At 34.5% G+C, this 22,422-nt stretch overlaps 1 protein-coding gene across 1 annotated transcript in view; it reads right to left on the bottom strand.

Moving 5' to 3' along the window:
- The window catches only part of CACNA2D3 (calcium voltage-gated channel auxiliary subunit alpha2delta 3), a 463,311-nt gene that overhangs the window by 217,184 nt on the left and 223,705 nt on the right, over positions 1-22,422 (bottom strand). Inside the window, exons 10-11 of the mRNA XM_059823195.1 lie at positions 21,978-22,067; positions 14,173-14,286 (exon numbers count right to left, since the gene is read on the bottom strand). Of these exons, the coding sequence (XP_059679178.1) occupies positions 14,173-14,286; positions 21,978-22,067 (204 nt within the window). The remainder of the gene's footprint in view (positions 1-14,172; positions 14,287-21,977; positions 22,068-22,422) is intronic.

Raw genomic sequence — 22,422 nt, 5'->3', positions numbered from 1 at the left:
GCAAGTATCTGGCAGAGAAGAGCATATCTAAAAGTTGCTCTGGTGCAGAGTGGCACAGTACTTACCAGAGTTCCCTACATAGATTGAGAAGACTGATGGAGGGATTCACATTTTTAGGAAAGGAATTTGATAATTCCCTTTAAGGTTCAGTATCTGTCAACTGAGAAGTTTGTTCTGGCTGGTTGGCAATGATTAATGACTGTCATATCCTTGCCTGGGAGAAGAGACACCATTCTGAGCAACCTTTGTGAAGGGGAGGGGTGGAGAAAGGCATTCCCTACATCCTTGCTGCTATGTGACCAAAAATGGACTGACCTCAGTCTAGTCATGTCTACTAACATGGGGAAAGTATGTGAGGATTTTCTTATGAACCAAACTAAGATTTTGAAAAATGTTTATTATTTCCTATTGCGAATGCAAGCAGATCACAGTCAAAGACTTTGTTTTGAGTTTCACCTTTGAATACAATTGAGTATTGTATATAACATTGCTATAACCATAGGGAAAACCCACCAATTATATTGCTCTAATAGCTTATTAGATGTCACTCTTGCTGCACACAAACATAGAGCCAAGTGCATTTTTTCCGGCTGAAATTGCTGCTCAAACATGATGTACCACAAAGGCATCCTCAGATGTCTGGCTCATCACTAGTTTCTATTAGTGACCTTTTAAGGAGAATTTAGGTCAGCCTAAATAAAACAGTTTGTTTCAAAATGCAGTGCCATATGTCAAACTGTACTTAGTCAGCCAGTATAATTTTTAGCCAAAAATTCAATATTATCAGATACGGTGCTAAAATGTACTCAGTACTCACAATTTTTTCATGCTCTTTGTGTACACATTTGAATATTTTGCACAAATTTGGGTTTGGTTGCTTAAATGAATCAAAATATTAAAAAAATGCTATCATAGTTAGAATCATACTGATATCATTGTTTGTTAAAATCATTAGTAAGTAATACTGCTAAGTTTCCATTATGCTTTTTATGGACTAAGTTCTGTCACCCTTTTTTTTGAATTCTAAACAGTTCCATTTGCTATATAGATGTCATGGGTGCTACTCATCATGAAATCCATGATACGCGTCAGGGAGATAGTCCCAGAACAGGAGATAACTCCCATTTTGACAGGTTTATATTGAATGACACACAAGAAGGTGCCATAAACTACCTCTAGCTAAGAAAAGGAAAACTTATTTCACAAGGCAGCTAACAGGTCCCTTGGTCTTGGCAAATATTCCCCCCTGTGTGGGAGACAAAGTGAGAAGGAGACTCCTATTGGTCTCTTAAGTAGAGCTGTCTTCTAAAGAAATTCGTCTAGCAGAAAGGAACATGACAGTATTGTTATACTGATTAAATTTCAGGCAGTGGGTGCTGCTCACATGCCAGACTTCCAGGGACAGCATGGATGAGAGCACAGATTTCCTCGTAAAACAAGGTAAACACAGCTAGGATACTGGATGTCCCAAATATAGACCCAGCAGAGACAGAAACACTGTACTGAAAAAGTCTGAACTCCTCTGACAAGCAGTCCCTGTCAAAGCTATGAAGAGAGATTTTTAGATCCTCATTAATCCCTACCTGCCACAAAATAGCATGATGCTGCCACTGGCTATGTTCCCAACACTGCTCAGAACAAATGCAAGTAGTACTGACACTATAGCATAGGAACAGGAGAAGTGGGGGAAAGAGGGGAAAGTAAGTTGGTCTCAGTAAAAATCCATATTAATTTCTGAATGATGGGCTGATTATGCCTTTTCAATACAATATAAACCACAGGATCAGACTCAAATTCTACGCAAGAAAACAATGGAAATCTCAGATTATCCATACTCACTAGCCACATTCTGTGGTCCCTGCTCAAAATTGCCAGTAGTACCACTGCAAAAATGCTGCACTGATGGTGCTCCCACAAATTGGTGACTGATGAGGGACTCTTTTTCAATTGCAAGTAACAAGAAATGGACGAATGGAAAGATAATCTAGCCATAGCCATTTTTGCACACAGGATGAAATCAATCTTCCATGAATTTTTGTGCCTATAAAACTTGATAGCATGAATATTTGATAAAAACCCACCCCCTAAATGTGATGTAAACTTAGCCAAAGCAAATGTTTACAGTTTTCACCCATCTCTACCACAGATGTTTCAGTATTTTAGACAAAACTCTCATTTTATGGAATATTCAGCCATTTCTTTTTCACAGTGAGAGCAAAACTAATAAATGTATACTTAGTTAATTTAACTCTTGGAGATTAAGTTAGTAGAGTAGATGAACTGCCTAGGGACTTTTCCCTTCATTTGTAAAAAGAATTGAAAACAACTGCATACCTACTGCAGAGCAACTGCAACAGTAGTTTTTAGGCTGGTAGGTGCTTGTAGATACTGCAAGATTTGGGAAAAGTAGGCACCTCAAAAGAGGCAGACTGGAATCTCGAATAAGTTACATGCTGCAACTAACCTATAACCCAGCATTATATGATGAGTACTTCATGTATCTGGGAGCATAAGGCACATAGGAAGGGGAGGTCAGCTGCAGCCCCAAATTTTATAATCAGTTTGTTGGAAATCATGTTCAGTGGCAACACCAGTCCACAGCTTGGCAACACTCTTCTTCCAGGCTTGCCCATATTGTTTAATTCCCCACTCTCTGTAGCCAGCCTTCCATGCAATACCACAGAATGCTGTCTCCCAGAAGGAAAGAAATCTGTGTAATGCAGTCTGAGAAATCCCCTTTTGATTCTGATTTCATTTACTTCCTCTTACTTCCTTCCCTCTCCTGTTCTTTCCATTATCCCTTTTCCTTGTAATTTTGGGCATGATTTTTTACTCTTGGAAAGTCTACTAGGCAGATGGATCTAGAAAATAACAGAAGTTAACTTTCAGATGATCTTCCATAATTTACAATATGTTGCACCTATTCCTTTTTTGCACGAGTTTATTATTTGAGGAAGAAAAAGTCTAGGAGAACAGGAGTTGAAAACCTGCTCACAGCTTTCTACCTGACATACTGAATATGTATTTCAGTTTATTTATTGAAAATGCATATTTGTTTAGTAAGAGTTAAAGATTTAGACTGATCCAAAGTGACCAATATAAATGATTAATTGAAAGACCAGTATTATTCTATCTTTTGTACTTAGGAAACATTCCTCATGGTTTTACTAGTATCTATATTATTAATTCAGCTAAAAACCACAGAGACAGACCATAACTGATACTAGTTTGGACATTATTAAAAAAGAAAAATTCTCCTGTGGTGTCCATTCATGCACACTTCCAAATTTTCCTTTAGGCTTCTTCACAACAGAGAGCAGTCATCTTTCTGAGGGTGTTTGTGGCAACGTTTTTCCTCAAACAAGGATAACCTGTTTCTATTTATTTTTAAAATATGTGAAGTGAACATAAAATATTACCAGAAGTTGCTGAATATTTCCAGATCCTATTGAAGCATAAGAGATATTGAAGTTAAACGTACAATTTGCGAGAGACACAATTTTCCACAAAAAAACCCTAAGTGGCTTCTGTCTTGAATTGTCCAGAAAAGCCAGAAATAAAAAACAAATTCCTATTTTGTACCCAGTAGACTTCTCTCTCTCTCATTATCTCTCTATATATACATACATAAAAATACACAAAATGATTGGGTTAAACAAAGGTATGCTTCTGATATCTCTTCCTCAAAAAAAGGCCTGTTCCACGTGTCATAGGCTCTGTAGGTGTTCTGTTTTATCAACCTCAATAATAACACAAATTTCAAAATGTTTTAGAAGTATTTATAGCTGCTTCTATTTTCATAATGACATGCTGAACAGTGGGATATACACTTTACTGCCACAATGGATTTTAAAGCCTTCTTCAAAAACAAGTTCTGGATGATTCAAAAATCCTACATGTTTTTTCAAGATATGAATGTCTAATAAGATGGCAGAATAAGGACTTTTGTTTCCTAACAGTGCACTAAACTCAGCTTCAATGTTAAAATCCAGCAAAAAGGTTTCAAGAACTCCTAAGGGGAAACCTCTGAGACTGAGCTTACATCTTAACAGAAGTCAGTGCACAAGTGTTATCCCAGAGAAACAGAACATATTTATTCAAATGTGCAAATCTCATTCTGTCAGTTTTGCACAGACACAATTATAGTAAGGGTAGTAGAGAGGATTATGAGATGATGGCATTTAGAACCTCATAGAGAAGAAAAGGTTTTTATCAGTTTTGCAGCAGATGTCTGCGCATGGGAACAGAACGCAAAAGTTAAGTCTACAGAGACTACCATGTTTTTCGGAAGTCTCAGAATGTAGTTAATGCCAGTTTAGAAAAAGTAGGTATAAATATAGTGAGATAAACAAACAGTGTGCTCTAAATGGGTATTCCATAAAATGCAAAACCACTAACACAGTTAAAGATTCAACCACTCAGAAAGAATCAGCAGACCCACAACAGAGTTCTAAAGATGGGATTGTTTGGATAACTTGTTTAGTTCTTAATTCAGTAAAGCACTTTAATGTATGCCTGAATCCATTGCTTTGGTTAGCAGAGATGTAATAATTCACATATGTAAGCGCTTTACTGAAATGAATACTAAACTACACATATATGATCCCCTGCACGTAATGAATCTTCCGTACTGTCTTGGTATATGTGCATGTATTGCGGGATTGTTCTATAGCCAGACGCCACGAAGGATAACAGAGGTACTCTGAGAAAATGGTATATATGAATAATAATTTCATATAAACAATGTCTGCTACACTTCCAAACCAGCAGAATTTGGCCTCCCAGAGCAAAATGAGCGAGAAATACCATTTACTATATGTAATGGGATGCCAGCAAGAGAATACTATACCAAACATTCAACTTCCTCCCTTTGTAACATGCCCTTTCCAAACATCTCTTGAGATTTGATATTTAAACTTGCAATTTACCAACCTTCTCAACTTAACGTAAATATCCAGCAGACGTTAACTTAAAGCCTCAGTATGTAACAAAACAACATACTATGACTTATTTTAGTTCAGTGAGAGTTATATAAAATAGAAGTGTATGAAGATGTCATTAAAGGAAAAGTGATACAGGAATGAACTAAGAATGGATCATACAAACTAGGTGGAAATATAGGTTCAGTACTCAGATGAAAATGTCTGAAAACAGTTATTCTTTGTGCTGTTTTTCCAGGGTACTTTACCAATTACTTACAGGCTACCGGAATTGCCATACCTCATCGGACTAGCAATGATTCTGACCTATTGGTTAGGAAAAGATGCAATAACCCATTTTCCTGTTTAAGCCTCACCATTGCACTGTCTCTTCCACCTGTATTACCTCATGTAACTGTGAACATTCTTGTTGGTCATAAAAATATCTTTAATCCTATTAATGCTTGTCCACTACATAATATTGTGTTTGATTCAAGCTCAACCTTGCACTTCAAAAAAAAAAATTAAAAAAATGAAATTTTATTGCAGTATATTCTAAAAGCTATAACAGAGGTCTAAAACATCGTAAAGACAGCTTTTTAAAACTTACTCTGAAATACATATGAAGTTTTCACTCTTCCCTGTCTGTAGAATCAGCGAAAAGTTTTCACTTAGTATCTTATGCTCTACAGAACAGGAAGTACCTATAGGAGCAAGCAAGCTTGTAGATCTATTATCTCCTTCTTATTTCAGACTATAGGTGAAGGACGTATGGATGACTGAGCATAACCCTAGTTTTGTCTCTCACTAACTTATTTTTCACCAAGGCTCTCCTCTGTAATGTAATCTTTAATATAGGTTCAGATAATTTCAACTGCTTCCAGAAGGCAAACTTTAAACAGGTAATTTAGGAAGACATTCAGTCCAACACCATCTTCAGGTTTTTAACTATCTGTATCTTTTTTATTATTATTAATCCAAATTAATTGATTGGGATACTGTTTTATCTCTTTATTGTCAAATACAACCAAATGGGTGTCAGATATGCAGCTATGGTCACCTTTCTCTTGGTGGGTTACTCACAATTAACAATATACATTCCTGATATTTTACAGAGACTGTAGATACTCATCTAAAATAGAACAGCTCTGACAGCCTTCAACACCTCTTTTCTGCCTGTTTGAGTAAGAAGATGCATACGTTACAGAGAGAAGTAATTAAATCAAGCAGACTATGAACTGTATCCTGGCTTTTAGTATAATTGCAGTATTCAGTTTAAACCACACAAACTAAAATACAGTTTTTATCACGCTGTTGAAGAACTTCAAGAAATAAATGATCTCACTATTTCCTTAAGTGGATGACATAATTCTTCACAAAAAACACTACCTCAAGAGTAGACATAGTCCACAGAATGGAACGGGCATATTTGTGCAATTACTATGCCTACTTTAACTGTCTTGCTTCTGGCATAACTACTCCACAAAAATAAATTTAAAAAAAAATTAAGACCTTACAGCACTTCAAATATCAGGTCAGGTTTTATTATACTCATTTTGTGGATTAGTAAACAGAATCCATAATATATCAGGTTCTTATTATGATATTTACTTACAATACTTTGGTCTTTCTTGTTAATAATGGCTTTCAGCCACATATTTCAGTGATATGGAGTTTATGCCAGATGCAAATAGCTATTACTTGTAGTCAACTAGGCACGTTTTATGTACACATATTTTATCTTACGTTTTGGAACTCTTTATGACTACATACACTACATAAAAATTAACTTCTTTTTTACAAGCAAAAGTAATTATTTTTGTGTTATTGATACTCATGAGTTCCTGAAAAGTACTTTGGACAATCTATTTCAGATTGTGGATTATTCTCCATTTTGACTGCCTATTGTTTATAAGGTAGTCTGTATGACTCATAGTTAATTTACTTTTGTATCTATTTCTGATTACATGACAAACATTAACAGAGTAATGGCACTTTAGCTATACATTTACATTATGTGTAAATGATCACCCCAGCTAAAATTCTTAAAACATTCAGAAAGCATTAGCCACTGTATGATTCTAGCCAACCATGTAACTCTGTATATGAGAGGCAGTAATCCTTTCTCTGGCAATCCCTGAGGATATGATTCAATTACCTTTATCTTCACAAAAAACATCTCCCCACTTTTCGGTTTTAAGCACTGCAGAAAAAGTTTCTTCATGGCAAATTAGATTGACATTGGCCTAGAATGGTTAAGAATTCTTAACTACTTTGAGTGTCATATTAAAGAATACAAGTAGAAATACTAAAATACTAGTTATGTCATAGCTTGAAAGGCTTATAAAGTGTCTGGACCTTCTTTTGTTCTTGATATAACCAGTAATAAAGCATACAGTTTGTGTAGCAGTAATAACATCTACCTCTGAAGTACTTCAGTCTTTTTAGAAAAAAAATAAATTTAATAACATCCAGACAATATTGTACACGAGACATTCAATTTGCTGTACTAATGTTCCATGTTGCCAACATCAGCAGGTTCCTAAGCTACAGAGACTTGGTTAAAAATCTGCAGAAAGGTTTGTAACCTTGTAGATAGCAGACATGAAGAAAAAGATGATTTGTCACCAATGCGATGCCACAACGCAGCTACCCATTTTCTTGTAGCCTATTTTCACAGGATCCACTTGATTTCATGTTTCTCTTCAGGATATTTTTCAGACAAAAGAAATGAAACGTGTCATGTTTTCATCTACCTTTGTTAAAGGAGGGTAAGGAAAGCATTCTTTCCGGTCCTGTGGCAGAATCTAAATGTTTTGGGGAATTTTACATACACCCAAAGCTCAGACTTTCATTTTATAAACAGCAGTTGAAGCCAATAGATCATTGGTCATCTTTAAACTCACTAAAAAGATTTTTAGTAAAAAAATTAAAATGCAGAATTACTGAAGTTAAGTATTTATTTTACAGATCTCTAATATAAATAAGCAGATTGAAATAAAGGTCTTTAGTGACTAAGTGACCACTAGTCACCAGTAATGACCAAGTATTTTCTTAAGTATTTAAGAAAGCATAATGCTGTATATTACTAAATGTAGTATAAATATTGATCTTGTAAAAGTATGCATTAAAGCCCCACATAGCTAAGGAGTTATCAACTGATTATTATTGTCTGTAAATATAGCACATTAATACGAAATCAAATCTAAATCCAGCAAATTTTGAGATGCTAATCACTGGATTCAATTATAATTTTAAGTATTGTATATAGACCCAGAGACCTTCCAGGCTGTGAAATTTTTCATATAAAGCAGATGCAAAAGCAGGTATAAATACTTAAAAGTCACGGAACTATTTATCTTGTCATTTCAACAGTTCTGTTCAGACATAGGCAGCATTAGCTGTTAGGTTTTTCTGCATCATAATCATTTAGCAGTAGGAGTAAAGATGTTATTGCAGTTATTCTTTATATTCACCCTACTTGAAGTCTTAGCACTGACAGAAACCATCTTAAATCTCTGCCTTGTTGTAACGGTTCATAAGCAGAAAGAAAATATTTCTCTCCCATACAAAATGAACTCTCCCCCGAGCCCTCAATAATAGGAGACAAACAAATGAAGTTCTATTCCCTGTTACTTGCCCAGTAAATGAAAGGCTGCAGAATAATGAATAAGGTAACTGAATGTGGGGGTGCTTTTAACTCAGCTTTAAAAAAAAAAAAAGCAAGCTTGAATTCTAGAGTACATTCATCCTTCCTTCTTATCAATGGAGACAAAATTCAGGAGAGACTTCTGGCCTGTCTAGCTGGATTTGATTCTAGAAAAAGAGGAAATTTTAGGTGGAATTTTGGTTTCCATTTCACTTTACTAAGTAGTGAGGGATTATTGCTTCTGGTTTTGCATATATCTACCATAGCATATAGCTATTTCAGATAATTGTGAAAGCAAATTATTTTCAGGATCAAAGGACAAACCCAAAGGGAAGGATATAGTTCAACTGATTCAATGATCCTTTTGCGTTCTTTTCCAGATTTTGCATGAGGTACAATATCACCAAGTGAAGAGCTCTCAGGCTAAGGAAGCAGAACATCCATTTCTGGATGTTGCAAGTCACAACAGCTCACAAAGATGTCTTCCTTGACCACTTGTGAGTGCTGCATCAACCCATATGAAAAAGGAATACTAGAAGACTGTATCCAAACTGAAATTTCACAAAAATATTTGCTTATATACTTCAATTATCTACCTATTTCCCCTTGATCTCAATGGGATTTTAGACTCTGCCCTGAATCATGGTCATGGAAGAAATGCTTTTGGGCTTCTCCAAAACAATGAGGAGATGGGCTTTATAGAAGTATAGAACTTGATAGCCACATAAAAACAATGGGGAAAAGGAGGAGAGAAAAAGACCCAGGCTGCAAAATATGCAGACGTTTGGTCGTTTTAGTCAGTGGAGAAAAAGGATCATGAGACTTCATGGAGTTGCTGGTGAGTCACTAGGATTTTAAAGTGTTTCCTCATGCATTGATACGAAAGGATTTACTATATTATTTTTCTTTGCAATGTCACAACACACTGAGAACAGTCTTTCTATTTTTAAAATGTCAAAATACATTTTGAGACTTAAAGGCTTTCTGCTGAAATAGGACATCTGGAAAAAAATTATTGCGACTATATCAAAGTTGTAATTGTAAACAAACACTTTCTTGGGTACTATACTTTTTAAATACTTATTTCTGCTACAGGGTGACAACCTGGGCATTTATATGACAGTGTAGATGAATTTATTCTTGCAGATTAATTTTTCTCTTTTTGGTACTTCATGTGGCACAGTTGTCATGAATGAATTACAGGAACTTGAAAATACTGAATGTAAGTTTCATGAATGAGAAAAATTATGTACATAGCATAAACTTATTTATAATGTACATAGCATAAACTTATTAATGTGTGAGAATCTAGCTCTTTAAGGTGCAAGACTGCATGTATGGACTCAAAAAAAAAGGAAATGGACATTAACAACTTAGAGCCTTAGTCATACAAATAAAACAGTGTGTTATACAAATAGCATCTACTAGATTTACATTTTAAGTAGCAGAAGATATTAAGAAAACATGGGGAAGTGGTTTTTTTGGTGTGGGAGATAGGGACTCATAAAATAAACACTAAAATGAAAGTGTTCCTTCTTTCTTTTAAACAGTCTTTTGATTGTCATAATTCGCTAGCTCATACACAAAATCAGGCTGATGTCCCCCCCCAAACACCTCAATTACTTAATTTAAGATACTTTGGGGATTTAATTTGAGCCACATTATTCCATTTCAAAATTATTGCAACACAATTTTCATTTAATGCATCATCAGAAAGAAGCAGCTTTTTAAACAGTTGTCAGGCAGAATACATCTACTATGATATGTAATAAAGTGCTCTTATCCCTGTTTACACGGTACCTTTTAAAAACTACTATCTTTTGCAAAGATATAGAAGGCTTGGAAAAAAAGAAGAAAATATGAATTATTTACATGGTGACAGTATGTTTTCACTCTCCATTTTTAGATATTGTCACTGACAAACCGGCAAAGCCTTCGCAGTTATATGAAGAATTTGTTCCTTTCTGTAAGAGAACAAGATGTTTCTGCTGCACCTGATGATGACATATTTAATATTATCTAACATTAGATAAAGCATAACTGAAATAGGTACTTTGTTTGCAGGGTAATTAAGGTAAACAGAAACTTAAGAACTTATCTCAGTTAGAGCTATTACATCACTTTCCACCAGTATCAAAATCGCAGGAAAAACATAAATTATAAGAAAGATGGCAAGGCAAAGTATAGATGAATAGAGAACAAAAAATGAGAGGAAAAAAACCTACTAAGCAGTTCGAGGGTGTGATTTATAAATATAAAAAATGGCTTTGGAGAGAATAAAGATGGTGTAACACAAAAGCAGGGGATCTTGAAGTGCACTGCATGCATAATTTTTAGGTACACTGACATTGCAAATATGTAGGATATTGCTTTTGCAGTAATTCTTCCTTTCCAGAACAACAAATCCAACAAAGAAAATTGAAAGCTCTAATGCATTAAAGCATGCATATGGAATCTCTCACATTTTTCATACTGAAACTTTTCAGGCTGAAAAGAGGACAAACTGATTTTTTTCTACATACATTCTAATAAACAATTTAGAAGAGTGTATAATACATTAAATATTTTATAAGAGTTGGGTAGAATATTGCATATTAAGTAAAAGTACTCCCTAAACAACGTGTCCTTGCTAAACAAGGTAGGATTCTTCATGCTAGGCCTTTGCAGAAGTATACCCAAAGGGAAACCTGTCCTGCTGCTTATTGCAACAGTTGTGCTAAGTATTCTTATCTCAGATACAGCTGTTGATTTGCACATGAAAGATATATAGCACATGGTTTTGTGAAAACACTTAGCTGACCGTTTCGGAGACTTCTTTCCTTACTAATTTCACATGATAGAGAGAGTTTCCCCATGGTCTCTTCCCATTCTTGAGAGAGGAACTAACTTCATAGTATAAGAAAATACAAAACATCAGAGGCACATCTTTCTGAGAGATTCTGTAAATCTCCTCAGACATCAGTGTTTGTTAGATAAAGCACAATGTTCTCATGGAACATTTGAGGATTTAACAACTTAAATCAGATAATATCCCATTGAATAAGAGAGGAAAGACTGGTCACAAGACTTTTTTTAAAAACTTTAAAGCCTCCTTTCCAGTGGAACAAAATGAGTTATATTTTCATAAAACCAAGCTAATGCTAGCCTACAAAATCACTCCATCATATAAAAACTGGAAAGGAGATAAAATTAGTGGGAAGGGGAAGATGCCAGAAATACTGATAGAAATTTGAAAGATAATTTAAATTCAGTCATATTCCTCATATCCTCTATTTAATTTGCTTAAATGTATATATTGTTTAATGAAAATTCTTCATACATCATCAGATCATGGAAATCTTGAACCATTACAAGCTTTAAGTGACTAAACTATTAAGAGTAAATATCAAAGCCTATAGCTGAAAGTAACACTTCTCAGACCATTTCTATAGGGATAAAAGTATATGCCAACATCTGGGAATTACTCAAAAAGAAGGAAGAAAATTGTTGTTTATAAACATTTGTGATCTGAAGAAGCAGCTATTAAAATAATAATTTCACAATCAGGTTATACTGTCTTGTTTCTCTCAGAAAACATTTGGAAATAAATGTGAATACAAAGAAGGATTTAAGAGATGTATTGAGACTATATTACTACCAGGCATTTTATATGAGCACAGCCAGCTGACAAAAAGACTTAATCTCCATATAATATTAAGGAGTTTCACTCATTCACTTAGGAAGAAAAACATAACATGACCTGTTGATGAAAACAGATTCCATTGTTAATATTTAAATATCTGAAAAACAAGCTACAGTTCAAGTATGTTACTGTTTCCAGAATTATTCAGTAATTTCAACAGACAAATGTATTTTATAAAGCCCTAACTTTCCAAATGTCTAATTAATCAACAGAAAAAAAAAAAACAATAAAAGCTTTACCCCTGAAGAATGACCCATCTTCAACAGTAAATACGGAATAAGAAAAGGCAGGAGATATTTTCATATAAATAGCAACAACAAATAATGTCAGCTAAAAGCACTGAAGAAAAGTAGGGAGACAAAGATCAAAGGTCATGTATTCTCCATCTTGTAAATAGTTGATCACCGCATTTCAAGGAGGTACTTCTTGTATACCACAGAATAGAAACAAATATTTCTGTTGTATTTCAGCAATTGCCATTGCCAGTTGAGACGTGACCCAACAAAGTACAATAAATACCAAAATGGACAAATGTTGACATCCAATGGAACTTCTTTCATAATATCCAGTTCTACATCCTAATGCATTAATTAAATACTGAGCTTCCCCATCCCTTCTACTACACAAAGACTAACATCAATTCACACGAAAAGAATACGTGCAAATACCAATGCATCCTTGCATTCTTTTAAAGATGCCAGACTTCCTGGCATGTCTTGCGAAAAATTACAAAATGTATCAACTTTCTTCTTTTAGAGAATGAAGTTACATAAAAGGAGTGAGCAAGGTATCTCAAGAGAAAAATAGATCTTCAAATTGCAGTTAGTTATTACTCTACATTCTCTGAATAAAAACCTCTTAAGCAACAAAAAGTAGAATAGTTGTATGACATCTTTACTACACAAAATTACAGTAATTGACATAACATTTTCAGAAGATCAATAAAAAAATCACCAATTTCCCATTTTCTCTTGCTCACTGATTGCTAATACATGAGGTTTAGTTCAGGTAAACAAGAAAAGGAGAACAGAAAACAAATGTAATTTTATAAATGAGAGAAACATGACTAAAAACTACAAATCAAAACAACTACTTTTTTCCACAGAATATTGAAACCCCATGCAGCACACTCATATTAATCAATTATTTGCTCAAATTGCACTTCGAAGAGTGAGGTTGTTGCCTCCACAGGCATATAACATAGCAGGTATCTCAAACTACAAAAACTTCCTGAGAGAGTCCCAAAACTTGCTTTAGCAGAAGATAAAAAGTGTAGAAGGAAATTATTTGACATCCAAACATGAGGCCTACTAGAGCTTTCTCATCAAGAGAAGTCAAGGTACTTCTGCACTACCATATAACATCTGTGTGTTATATAACAAGGTAATTTAATTCTAGGCAAATTTCTTTATACAGATTGATAGAACCAAATACATTTTTACTAAAATCTCACCAATTGCCAACTCTACCCCTGCCAAGCAAAGAAATTAAAAATACTGAATACTACATCTGCTCCTTCTTCAGTCATAGTAAATCATTCACTGTCCACAGTACATACCCCTTCTTTAGCTTCAAAAAACATTGAATTATTAACGAGTATTTGGGGAGAAAGAAGAGAAAAGCTTTTTCATGTTTAACGATGTCTCACAGGGGAAGCATTATATAACAGTCAAAAATGTACCCTGGAGGGAAATAGGGTAATAAGATATAAAGGAAGTAAGTTCATTACTACAGTAAAAGGCCATCTCTATCCTCAAGCAATATCACATAAGCATCATTTTTGTCGTTAGTGAAACATCCAGTTATCCAAAATCATTTTTAGATCATTAGAAAGATTGTTACTGACTTTTCAATAGGTATACACTTTATATTGGATAGAAAGCTTTGGGTTTTCCATCAAATAAAAGTGATAACATACTTACTTTTCTGTCTGGCCAATTATATTTTGCAAATATTGTATCGTATGTGTCCACAGCTCCATCAGTAATCAACATTATGGCTTGGCTGCAAATACTTCCTTGCCCTGTGTGATTGAACTGTAAAAGGAAACAATCATTTAGTTACAGCACATTCCTGTTAGATGAGGATAGATGACAATCACACTGGATGAACATGGATCTTGTCAAATCTCTAGCATGCTTAGAAGTAGGTGAAAAAGTCTTAGGTTGAAAACATTTTATTATAGATATTATGTTCTTACTGAACTCTAACTTCAATTGTGTAACAGAATCAGGATTCATTATATATCCCCATTTTATCAGCTTGAAAAATAAGAAACATACATAAATATAGCACTTCCCCAAACTAAAAGTGTATTCCCCTGTTTTAGACAGATTATCTGTATTGATGCATCTACATAGGATTTGCTTTGATTTAAATACCATTTTAAAAGAACAAGCTACACAAAAAGAAGAAATGAATGACTGATAATTCTACTGCAAAGTACTAAAGATACACCACTTATAGAGAGACATATGACTATTCATATGACATTTATATTCACTCAGGTTTACATTCCATATGTTATTTTTCATAAAATGTTTATCTGGGAGAACCAAGTTAATATATATATATTCTCAGATTCTGCTATTACTTGAAATGAGTACATATAAGTAATTCAAGCTGCTGAACAGCAGTACTTGAGCACAGGTACTTAGACAGCAATCAAGATATACCTTGGAGTATGCAAAGAAAGCTTCATTGTTCCACAAACAGGATTTTCTCCTGGTCAAAGAGCAAGTAAATTGGACTGAGTCATAACATAAGCTTTGATCTCTTGATTCTGGGGTTGGTGCCTTAATTTTGAACCCATGTGTCTCCATTTGCTCTTATTGCAGAATAGGTTCTTATTTGTTTGTGTATTATTTTATATATTCAAGGAACTTAGGTGGAACATCCAGCTTTTAGCAAAAAAATGCAAAGTTGGAAAATTACTTGATTTTCAATTACTCTGTATGAACACTACAAAAATCTGTGAAAAGATCAATAAACTGGGGCATTACACAGAACTCTTTAAAGACTGGGCTAACATTTGAATACACACTAATGAATGAACAATCCCCTTTTGTTCTCTTCCTATGTAGTTGGTACATGACCAACTTTGAGGTCAGACAAGGCCTTGTCCTACCACCTTTGTCTTGGTACTGAGAAAGACAAGCAGTAATTAACTCGCCCCACACCTCACCAGCCTATCTGTGATGAACAGTGCCCAAAAAAGAGTGGTCCCATTTTAGAAGTGGTATTTAAATTTAAAGGTGCATTATCTTGCAGGGACTCTGACTCCTTTTAGATTCAACAAAATTTATTTGGAGTATTATAGTTTGATTTGGGCTAGCAGCTGCTCTGTCTTTAAGCTTTCTGCAGTCTACTCACCCTTACATATTTGCTGTTCTTCCCAAAACTCTAAACCCCTTTTTTCTAGAAAAAGTTCTTAACTTCTAAAAATGTCATCTTTGTAGACATGCCTGCAGTAGGAAAGGGAGTGGATGGTGAGTTCCAGCAGTGCTTTGTCTTTTTTTCTTCTGCCTTCACATTTCTATATCTGAGTAATCACATCCACAAATAGCATTCAACAATCATTTGTATCATCTGCAGCTCTCCTCCAGATCAGTTTCCTTCTGATCAAACAGGAACCTCAGCAAACAGTAACAGAAACATGTTACTTAAAGGGAAACTAATGTGGGTTTACAGAATTAGCTATGTTCTGGTCACTGCCTGTGTGAAAACTCTTATCTGTGATACCTGCAAAGCAGTCTAGCCTTAAAATTCTTCAGTCATGACAGTTCTTCCAGTCTTAACAAGAGCCAGAATTATTGAAGTGGGATTCCTTCATTAGTATGAACTTAGATCCAATATTTTCTCATAAAGATGAAGTTACTTTGTCAAGGGATATATTCTACATATGGACAACATATTTTGAAAGAGACAAGGTATATTAAAAGGGAAATTAACGAAGGGGGAATGCTTTCATATATTTTAAAACATTACTCTGTATGCATCTGCATTATTCTATGTAGTTATCTGTTAGAATATTTTGAAGAATGCGATTAAATTCAAATGCTTTGATGAGTAATATCTTCTCATATTTGTCTAGAACTTTAATTTTATTGAATAGCAAGAGTGATGAAAGTGTTTTCCATAATAATAACAATGACAAGGGCCTTATGATGAACTACAATTAACTCAGTGATTCATCAGTTAGCAGCAAAAATTTCAGTGCATCCTGACATTTACAGCATTTGGTTGTGATTAACAGTCTTTGAAATGTCACAGAATTTTATTTAATCGGCTATGATTTTTTTAAAGGTAATCACTGCAAAGACCGCATTTGTCACCAAAAGAGATAATTGCAGTTGTCACATGACATAGTAGGTGCCTAACTACTGTACCAAGCACTTCTATATTCTTACACTGTATAATGAACACTGCATAAATTGATGATTGGAAAGAATTTGGAAGTGGATTTTTAAATGTGCTTTTCAAAGATATCAGTATCAACCATCTTCAAGTCTTAACAACCTAGGCAAACACTGAAAGGTAATTGCAAGGCAAAATTAACTGAGTTTAATTAGTGTAACCCCTGAACCATTCTAAAATCCAACCAGAATCTTAATAGACTATCTCTGTAAAACAAAGCTTTTTCTTTTTTTCTTTCCTTTTTTTTTTTTTTTCTTTTTTTTTTTTACCCACCCACCCCCCCAACCCTTTTAGACGAGACATCCTTTGCTAACCTATAATTCACAAGAATAGATTTCTGGCACATAAAGGTCATATCCTGTAGACAAAGTGAAAAATGGTTAGCTGTAGTCTTTGCAGGAGAGATTAAGTAGCTTTTTCTCTGGCCTAGGCTGCTTAATAGAAACTCCCAGAGACTTTGCCAATATGCCTATATATAATGGAAAAGATTTTTATGCTGTCAATTCTGGAAGTATGTATGCAAGAAGGCTTGAAGCTATTATACTCCCTTTTATAGTATAAATAGAAACAGTCACTAATCCACCTTGAATAGATCTGAACATACATGTAGCATGATCCATCATGACCTTACAGATCAAAAGACTCTCACTCATCATAGGTACAATTCAGTACATGGGATGTCAGTTCCCTTTATTCTCAAAACTATCAGTTTATCTAATGAGATTTTTATACCACATTCATCATTATAACTTCAGTTGCCTCAGCGATTTTAAAACAGAACAAAAAAAATTCATCTCAGGTCTTCTTGATCACTGTCTGTAATTTTTTTTTTTTTCAGTTTACACAGATTTGGAAGACTAGTATAGAACATCTCTTGTATTAAGGCTGGTTGCTATCTCCTATTGTGTACCTGTTTGCTAAGACTATATTCAGTGCCCATAACGGGATTCTTAATAAACCCTCTATAAACAACCTAGAGTGTTCTTTACTTCATGCAGCTTTTCCCATTGTCATTTTTGGCATGCACCACATGAACGCATTAGTTCCATGCTGTCTAGGTGAACACGTGGGCAGTGGGTGAAGATCCTCACCTTTTCGTTTTAGGATTTTATGCCCCGAAAAGAACTGATCAATATTGTGCTTCAAGATGAATACAAAGGAATTGGATCCAGTAGTTAATCTATGATTCTACAGTATAAATACAGGCACACTTGTCAAGTCAAACCCTTTGGAGAATATTTTGTTTTGCAGACTCATTTGCAAGGTACATCTTTCAATCAGAAGACAGTTTGCTGCTTATTTTAGATGAGATTTTCTTTTTCCAGCAGACTAACAGATTTTTTTTTTTTCCCCAAAAAGAAATGACTATACTCAAGGAAACACTTTAAAACATTTTCATGAATATAAGCTCAGTTGAAAAAAAGGAAAACAAGAAGGAGGCGGGAAAAGACCAGAGGGGGAAAAAAAAAAAAGAAAAAAAAAAGGAAAAAAGGAGTTTGCTTATTGTGTTTGTGACTGAGATATTTCTTTCCAATACAGCCTTGGTAAATGTCAAATAATAACAATTATACAATTAATTAATTAAGAATAATTATTAATTAACAATAATAAAGTTTCTAAAAACATCAGGTGGCATAGCTCAATCTTTTTCTATCATCTGTTAATTAATGAGTTGTGACTAGTTTGTATTCTTAAAATCCAACTGAGGTTAGTTAGGACACATTAAGTCAGGTACATGATTTTTAAGACATGGGATCTACTAAGGCTAGATATGCTGAAAAATAGATGACCTGGGAAATGTTAGGCAAAAAGAGAAACAAAACTGTTTTCATGACATGCAGAAAACTCAAGTCAGAATATGCCTAAATTGCATCTTTATTAAAAGTAAAAATGTACTATAAAAATGTTTTTCCAGCTTTGTTTACTAATCCTTACAAAGCTTTGTTGTAGTATAGCGAGTTTTACTGAATTTAATTTGTGAGACAGTAATTAAGTCTCTGTAATTTTTACACTGAAAGAAATGTAGCTCAATTTAAAGGAGAGACACTGTAGTTTTTAAAGTGGTGCCTCTTTTCATAGCCATACTTTGACCAGAGAGTAAGGGTGAGTTGATTTCTAATGAATGTATCCTAGTCAACACTCCAACGCATCGTTCAAACCAGGAATGATAAAGCAAACTAGTTCTGCATCTGAACTATCAAGCAGCAAGATAGGGGGTCTAAATTGTCAGCCCTAAACTTAGGCTTTTCTGCTGGTTTTGGCTGGGATAGAGTTAATTTTCTTCATAGTAGCTAGTATGGGGCTATGTTTTGAATTTGTGCTGAAAATAGTGTTGATACACAGGGATGTTTTAGTTACTGCTGAGCAGTGCTTACACAGAGTCAGGGCCTTTTCTGCTTCTCACACCACCCCACCAGCGAGTAGGTTGGGGATGCACAAGAAGTTGGGAGGGGACACAGCTGGGACAGCTGACCCCAACTGACCAAAGGGATATTCCATACCATATGATGTCATGCTCAGGGTATAAACTAGGGGGAAAGCCGGCTGGGGTCCGCTGCTCGGGCTGGGCATTGGTCAGAGGGTGGTGAGCAATTGTTTTCATTTGCATCACTTGCCCTTCTGTCTGTTGTTATTTTCCTTTTCATTACAATTTTTATTATTATTATCATTATTAATTTATTTTATTTCATTTCACTTATTAAACTGCCCTCATCTCAAACCACGAGCTTTCTCACTTTTACTTTTCTGATTCTCTCCTCCATCCTTCTGGGGCAGGGGGGGAGTGAACAAGCAGCTGTGTGGCACTTAGTTGCCAGCTGGGCTTAAACCATGACAGCTTTTCTGTAATACACACCTACAGATCACACTAATAGCAGTTATCTGGAGCCCACAGACATAGAGTTTATAGATTTCTTGGAAACAGAAGAAACTGATCATCTAAAAAAACATAGTCCATACATGTCAACCCCAATAACTGGGCATCAAATCACTATCTTGCGTGTGAATCACATTGCAATCTCCCTTTTTTGTTGCTTTGGAAAAAGCCTTTAAAAGCCTTTAAGTAATCTTGTTTGAAAAACTCAAAGCAACAGAAGATCTTGCATAATCTATTTTAAAGGTTACTTAATGATGAAAAGTCCACATGATTTTAATTCACCACCAGGAATTTGATAGTGCTCTGCCCTTCTAGATGGATACCTCCCTCTTCACTAAAAAAATACATAGAAAAAAATAAAAAAAATCTTCTGCTACACACAGGGTTTCTAAATCAGGATCAACTCACCTCTTAATTGATTTATATTATTAAAAAGAATACATGCATAATCTTTAAATATTTTCTTTTCTTTTTTTAATAAAGAGAAAGCTTTTCTGGAAACATGAAAGCATTTTCAATCATATATTAAGCTGCTAATATTAACTTCAAAAGAAATCTGTAGGGAATGTTTTAATAGGCTGATTGTAACATTCAACCACTTAGCAGGAGTTGGTCCCGTTGGAAGGTGTTTAGTCACTTTTGCTGACTTACTAATGCACTTCAAAGGTTACCAACAAGATGCAAAGAACACGGGTTTGGCCTCCTACTAAAAAGAGTGAACTTTGGGCAAGATGGAGCATACTGAAAGAATCCACAGAAACAGAAGTTTTCATTTTCTTGCCTTAGAAAATGCTAGGTGGCCATTACATGTAGCATCATTTTGAAAAAACTTTAGAGCTAATATTCCAGGTCTTAGAATGGGAATGTTCTGGAGTTTAAGTTTTCTTTAGGACTCATTGATCACTGATTGCTAGTATTTCATCTTGGGGCTCTTGGCATTTGGACACAAATGAGTGGGGTTTTTTTAATCATTTTCCTGCTTCCCTCAGTCTCGAGGCTAACTGAAATACCTCACATTTTCCCCTTCAGTATCTGCTCTGGCCTTTGACATGTTTAGTTGTTTTAGTCCTTCACAATGGCATTTGCTACATATATCTTGCTTAATGAACTTTGCTGCAGCTTTGTGATATAGCAGTTTACAAGTGCTCATTAGTTTAGAGACCCTGGAGAAAAGATCTGCTTGTAATTAGTTATTTAAAAAAAAGTGAACACTCTCCTTTACAGAAACCCTATATCTAAATTGATATTAACTGAGGTTGTAAGCAACGGCTTTAGTCCTACCACACTACCTAGGGCTTTCATTCATAATATCATGAGAAATATTTGATGGTGCATTTTATTTTCATTGGTTTGCTCCCTCGTACTAATGCTCTTTCATTACTACTACTGTTCACTTTTCTCTTTTCTTTCCTTGCTTTTTCCAATATAAATTCCCAAGAAAGTGTATAGTCAGCTGAATCAAAATATTGCTAAAATTGTTCTTTGCCGGAATACGTAGCATGACAATGTATTTTACCTTTGCCAGAAATGACAAAAAAAAAATATCTCTGAAATACACTACATAAAATAATTTCATGATAACCAGTAAGACTGGTGTGAACCTTGCAAGGAAAAGCATTTCAGGCAAAGACAATGGGTCTGATTTTAAGTAAAATATCCTTTGAAGGACAATCTCCTAGACAACTAAGAATGCTATGCTGATTTTATGTGGAGTTTGGGAGGGAAACTAGATGCCCTGCACTAAGATTATCTCCATGACAATGATGTTAATCTTCTAGAGACTGCATTCCTGTTTATAGACATTATTCACAGGAACATTATTAGAAAGTTGGCCCCATATTATTGGCAGATAAATAGTTAAAATAATATTAATGCCTCTGAGCTGGTTAGACAAAGCTTTACATTTCTCCCTCTATCTTAGAGTATTACAGAAGTAAGTGCAAAAGTGTCCAAATAACTTCTATATAAGCAATAAGAGATATTGTCATGCCAGAAGTCAAACCAATGAACAATCATTTCACAACTCTAATAACAGTGTGTATTCTCAAAGTGTTTATGAAGATACAAATTCCTGTCACTCCTAAAATGTTAGCCCTTCCAAAGAAAAAAAACTAAACTGTGAAATTTGCATGTTACCCTAGTACTTTTTAACACCTAGAACAGCTACTGAAATAAACCTTATTTAACATACACATGTATGCATAGGTGTATACTGTATATATAGACAAAATACATTAATATAAAATGTATACATAGAAAAATGTAAATTTGTTTATATCTTTCACCACATAGAGATTATATAGAATTCTTGTTCTATAGATAATATTTTATCACTACATTCTTGAGTGAGCTCTAATTTATTATCTTGAAATTGACAGTAATTGCTAAATAGCGAGAAAGGTGTCAGCAGTGTAAATCTGAAAAGCATTAACTTACTTCATTGAGCATGTTGAAAGCTTCATTTAAAGCAATGTCCAGCATCCCAATTCCTTTTGCAAAAAGTTTGTCAAGGTGTTCCCTGAAATGCTGAAACATGAACAAGAAGGTTTTCTTTGTCAAAATATTGTCACAACATACATGTTGATATCAGTGATCAAGGATTTCTGAATTCTTCTTTAGACCTACTTCTTAAGCTTAAATGACTGCATACACTAATTCATAAACCCAAGTAATTCCTGGTTAATCATTTTGACTCTTGAAGTCACACTAAACTAAGGATGTGTTTAGAACAATAGTAATGCAAAGGTATCACAAGATATGTTTTTGGCTAGTTATTCGATCAAATAATTTTCCTTTTTTTTTGTTTTGTTTTGTTTGGGTTTCTATTTAGGGATATCCATATCTTATTTTCACTTCATATAGTAACTTTAATATTATTTCT

The sequence above is a fragment of the Gavia stellata genome, chromosome 12, assembly GCF_030936135.1.
Source record: "Gavia stellata isolate bGavSte3 chromosome 12, bGavSte3.hap2, whole genome shotgun sequence".
Taxonomy (NCBI): domain Eukaryota; kingdom Metazoa; phylum Chordata; class Aves; order Gaviiformes; family Gaviidae; genus Gavia; species Gavia stellata.
The sequence above is the reverse complement of the archived record's forward strand: the minus strand, read 5'-3'. Positions and strand labels throughout refer to the sequence as shown.